This window comes from Anneissia japonica, unplaced genomic scaffold (assembly GCF_011630105.1).
Source record: "Anneissia japonica isolate Jap-2015-1 unplaced genomic scaffold, ASM1163010v1 scaffold288295_len31675_cov110, whole genome shotgun sequence".
In the NCBI taxonomy this organism is placed as follows: Eukaryota; Metazoa; Echinodermata; class Crinoidea; order Comatulida; family Comatulidae; genus Anneissia; species Anneissia japonica.
In genome coordinates, this window is record NW_022718662.1 from 25796 (window position 1) to 31409 (window position 5614).

A 5614-nucleotide genomic window follows, 5' to 3' on the forward strand; every position below is an offset into this window, starting at 1 on the left:
ACACACGGACACCACACATGTAATCACATAGTCAACACATAGTGATCACAGTGTCATCACACAATGATCACAGTATCACCACACAGTGATCACAGGGTCAACACATAGTGAACACACAGACACCACACGTGTAATCACAAATGTTCGGTTTTTGTGAAAAACAACAAAATATGCCTACGACGTACCTCTAAACATACAGTATTTGATTGGATCTCGTTTTAGCGCGCAACGATCGATGATGGCATCCCACTATGCCATGCGCGAAAGCCAAGAATCATGGAAAAGTCTGAATCACGTGACGCTCGTTGGACCAGGACATTGGTTGATTTACCGGATAAGAAATTTCAACGGCGCGTCGTTAGAAAGAAAGCGTGGCCATAGCTAGCTGAGAGTGGAACCTGAGAGTACATTATATTAATAGTTCACTACAGTACCGATTAAATTGGATCTTCATACAGTATTTAGAGATTAAAGAGCTCGTTTCATAGTACTTCATCTTCTAAACAGATCTTTTCGTAAGATGTGGGTCCTAGTCAACTGGACAGAAACGAATCAGACCAGCATTCTGGACGATTCCATGGTGCCAGATAAGACTATGCTTCAAGATAGCACAAAGATTGGAATGGTTCAATACGGTGATCCAAACAACAAAACACCAAAGAATGGTTGGAAAGCTTATCCAGCTGCTGTGATTGCTGTTCATAGTAAGTCCGAATTAGCATTACTTGTTTGTACAGTAGAGATTTGGGTACTAGGCCCTAGACCTAGCTAGGAATGCGCACCGTTTTGGCCGCGAACCAGTTCGGCCGCGATGTATTTACATCCAGAAAATCAGGATATTAAGTGTGTTTTGTTTGTCATATTATTAAAATACTAGGCTATACTTACCTTACAAATAAATAGACTTATGATACCAGTTACCAGTGAGAATTTTAAGTTTGTTAAACTTGGAATTTACACTCGTTTCTTATATGTTGTGTCTGGCCTAGGCTTACCTTGTGCGAATTGACGTAAATAAAACATGTTTTTTTTTGCAATTCCAACAGTCTTTTTATTACTTTTAAGTCAATACGCATATTTATTATATTATAATTATCAGTAGGCCTAGGCCAAAACGGTCCTAGACCCTAGGCATAACACAGCAGTGCCTCTCTCTCTGGCCCCAGGGCCTATATCTGTATCATATGGGGGAATTAGGATAGGCTGGAATATACTGTAGGCTAGGTGGTTCCTCCTCTGCCGGACCGCTCTGATAGGCCTTTAGCCTAGCTTTGTAATTGTAGGCCTATCCTAACTTTACTAGGGCCTCTCCCAGCCTGGGTCCCACATAGGGGTTATTAGGGCCTAGGCCCCTATTATATGTACCGTGTGACTGTCTTCATCGCACAGAACACATCTTGTATATTGGCAATTTCACGGTAGCGGAATCACTATTTTGCTGAATTTTTTAACTTTAATCTTATGTCATATTTATACTTCATTCTAATTCTTAGAACAATTGTCATATTTACATAACTATGAAACCCATCTGTACTTTCCACCCTAGTTTTGTTTAATATTGATATAATACCAAAAAATATGTATGGGAGCGGAACGACAAAAAAAACCCCCTCAATTTTACCACTATACATTTTACTAAAATCCTCTGATATATGAAAGTGAATTTAAATTTGAGTATATCTCAGTTAATCATTATTTAGTGTAGTTTTGAAAATAAAAAATTAATTAAAAAAATATATATATAGTTTTGGAGATATTACTAAAAATATATGACTAGGGCCTATGTCTGGTAGAGGAATCACAGTAGCGGAATCACCATTGATGCAAGTGTGTCTAGAATTAATATTTCTGAAAAACCTGCTTTACTTTGCAATTGAAACATATATAATTTCACTGAATTAGATCTTTTAAACAGAATTATAAAAATTAACGAAAATTATGTATTTTTACTGTAACCACCAAAACAAAATTACATATATTTCAGTGGTATGTCTAGAATTTGACCAATTATACTAAAATAGTATTCTGAGTAATTTAGTTGGTGTAAATATTTATGTTAAGCAAATATATAATATAATTTATGAATATAACTATATTAGCGGAATGACAAATTGGAAAATATGCTTTATTTATTTTGTAACTGATGATTCTTAAAAGAAAAGTAATTACAGTGTTAATTCATATAACTATAAACCCCTAAAAATGATTAAAAGTGAGTACTTATGCAAATATGCAAATTTATATGAGGTAAATGAAAATTGGCAGCGGAATCACAGTAGCGGAGTGATTAAACAATTTCTTGATATCATACTAAACTGTTGATTTTTTTTAAAGCAACATGTAATATAACAGTTAATGGTACTTATTTTTATTAATTGTGTTCTCAATGATAATAAATTAACTATTGATGCAATATCCTTTCAGATCCATAAGAATAGACTAAACACTGGTCACTGGTTTGTGAGCCAATAGTAGGCACTTGGATTTAGTAGGCGGGGTAAAAACCAACCATACAAATTAAAATTAGTTGTTTATATATAAATAAATGTATTCCTAATTATTCAGTTTACTAAAAACAATCATTGATTAACAAGAACCTCTTTGAAATAAAACTCTGAAGCAGAAAGTTTATTGCTAAGTTTGCGAGAAAGTAGGCCTCCCCTTTTTTCCATACATATACTTGTGATTCAACCACATAATTGATCCAAATGCTTTAACTACTGTTTATTTGCATTATTTATAACGTGTGAAGTTTGTATTTCATTTAATACTTGAAAAAAAAGTGAATTTTGTGGTTATCGATGAGTAGTATATTTTGGTAGCAGAAGTACATGTCATTCCGCTACCAACTTTGGTAGCGGAATTACGTTTTTAAAACCATTCTTTTCTAATAATAATAAACATTTTTAATTTATTGCCCATGTTGATACATCTATCAGTAGTCTATTAGTATCTGTACTTTCATTTTTTTTAAACCAATACTTTTGGAGAAATAAAAAAAGTCACTTTTTTGGAAGCGGAATCACATAAATTAACCTAATTTTTTAAAATCAAAAAATATTAATTTTTATTTTAAAATTAATGATTTTTACCCGTAAATATGATAATAGAACCTATTAGATTTTGTAAAATAACATGAATTTACATTTTTTCTGTATTAGTGCCCTTTAATTTAAATGTTGTCTACTACTAACAGGGGGATTTCCTATAGGCTTTGCTTCAGAAAATGCCCCTTTTATGCTTATGCTGGGTTCCACTATTTTAAGAACAGAAGCTGGTTGAACATGTATGATTCACTGTACAGTATTGAAAATTCTTTTCTCTTATGATGTGCATATTAGATGATGAATTAAACAGAATAATAAAGAGAACAACAATGTAAAGATTGTTTATATCTTAGTGCAGTACATTGATTATAATTTTAAGAATGCTTAACTTTTCAGGATACGTTAGATTCATTCCTTTCGCCAGGGACAATTATCCAGCTTCTTCGAAGCCCTAATGCAAACAGGCTCACTCGTGCTGCAATGACCAGCATGTTTACTACTAGTGAACTTGCAACTGGGTTGGTAACCGGCCAACGCTTAAAAAAGGAAGACAAATATCGGCCAGTGTTGGACCAAAAGAAAATCAATGCGATAGTTGGTGAGTTACATTGTCTATTCTGTTTCTTCATTAACATGATTATTAATCTATTTCACAGCTTATAAATAGCATGTTATTGAACAAATTAATTATGTATTTTTAATTTAAATTCAAACATGGTCATCGGTATGGCAACAGTAACATTTCAGTAATGAAACCTGCCATGCTTAACATCAGCTGTTTTCTGTGATCTGATACCTTTTGTATGCTTGCTGAAAATACACATCTAGATGTGTATAAGAGACAGCATACAGTATTTAGAGATTAAAAAGTTNNGATCTGAGGAATATAGTACATTGTACTATGTCCCATTGGACCCCCCCCAAAAACATACTGTTCACACTTATTAACACTGCAGTGTTCACCATGAATGTCCTGCATCCTCTTTGGCAGGCTTAGTGTCACATAAGCGCCTCCTAATAAATGCCCCTCAAAATAACCCTTTGTACATGATCTGTATGTATGAGACATGTGGCCTGTCTTAATCACAATTTGTTTGTTTTGTATAATTTCAGAATTTGTCTGCAAGGCACATCCAGATGTTACAGCAGCAGCCGTTCGCAGTAAAATGTCTCAGAAGTGCAAGGACACAAGGCATTCCATGAAAAGGATAGAAAAGACTACTAGTTAAATGTATAAATCATCTATAGGCCTACTTTTAAACAGTACTTATATGCAATGATGTTTATGCCACTAACAATGCAATAGATATGTTTTATATAGTATTATAACAATTTGGTAGATGTCTGTTAATTTAACTTATTCAGTTTTAGATGCAATATATTATCTATATATTTAACAGTATAATAATTTCTGCAATAATCTTTATACCACCAACAGCTCAACCGATATGTTAATTAGTTTGAACTTGCTGTAATATTTTAAATCCAATAAATCATTTTATAGACCATATAAATCAATCCGATAAACATATACCATATTTATTCAAATAAATACCCAGAACAGCATTTACAATAAATGCCCGATTATTTTTCCCGAATAAAATTGAAGTACAGTAGAATTAAATCACTACTAACCTTACTAACGTTTTAACATTTATTGCATTGTCCTCCATTTTTGTTGAACTAAAGGGGACGTTTTTTGATTATATTCATTTTACACCCAAAAAAATAAACGTCTCACAAAACCCCTTCTTAACAATAGTCATCCTTGTCGTTTATTTGAATAAATTACAGTATGTAGAATGGATTGTTAATGGTATTTTTAATTGTAATAACAATAATAATTTTTATGTTCGTTTACTTTATTACTTATTACAGTATTCACTTTAAAGCCCATTCCCGGCAAAATTTCACTAAAATATTTTTTTTATAGAAAAAATGCATATGCATTACTCTAATTATTACAAACCAGGGAAAAATATTGGCATGAATTTTAGTTTTGTGCAAAAGGATAAAAAAAAAAGAAATAGACTAAATTCTCACTGAATTAATTTTTTGTGTTCATGATATATGTTTAGTTTAAATTTTTTTTAAACACATTTATATACTGTATACGAACTACATGTCGATTTGCTTTTGTACAATTTTATGCAGATAAAAGGTTTTGATACGTACAACTTAATTGTTTGTAAAGGGTCTATTTTTGAAAAATAAATGTTTATTTTATCATATCTTAAAAGACTTTTTAAAATTTATTTCTCTTGTACTTTGCAGGATGACGATGAGCACAGTTTGTTGATTGGGAATTCACAATTTTACCACATAGTGTATGTTGTAAAATTGTGCACACTGTGTTCCACACAGTGCACTCAGTGCAAACCTCACTAATAACACAGTGTCCACAGAGTGAACACACAGTGGTCACTATGTGGTGACAATGTGTTCTCTGTGTGGCAACACTGTGTTCTGTGTGTGGCAACGCTGTGTTTACTGTGTGGCAACGCTGTGCTTACTGTGTGGTGACTCTGTGTTTACTGTGTGGCAACGCTGTGTTGACTATGTGGCGA

The 5614-nt window shown here is 32.9% G+C and overlaps 1 protein-coding gene across 1 annotated transcript; it reads left to right on the forward strand.

Moving 5' to 3' along the window:
- Positions 1 to 3443: 3443 nt before the first annotated feature.
- On the forward strand, positions 3444 to 4389 carry LOC117110581 (the record flags this gene model as incomplete). The annotated part of the gene is given in 2 exon segments (XM_033253331.1): positions 3444 to 3645; positions 4161 to 4389. Coding segments are annotated over 2 exon segments (318 nt in total), but the record flags the coding sequence as incomplete, so codon positions are not given.
- Between the last annotated feature and the right edge of the window lie 1225 nt (positions 4390 to 5614).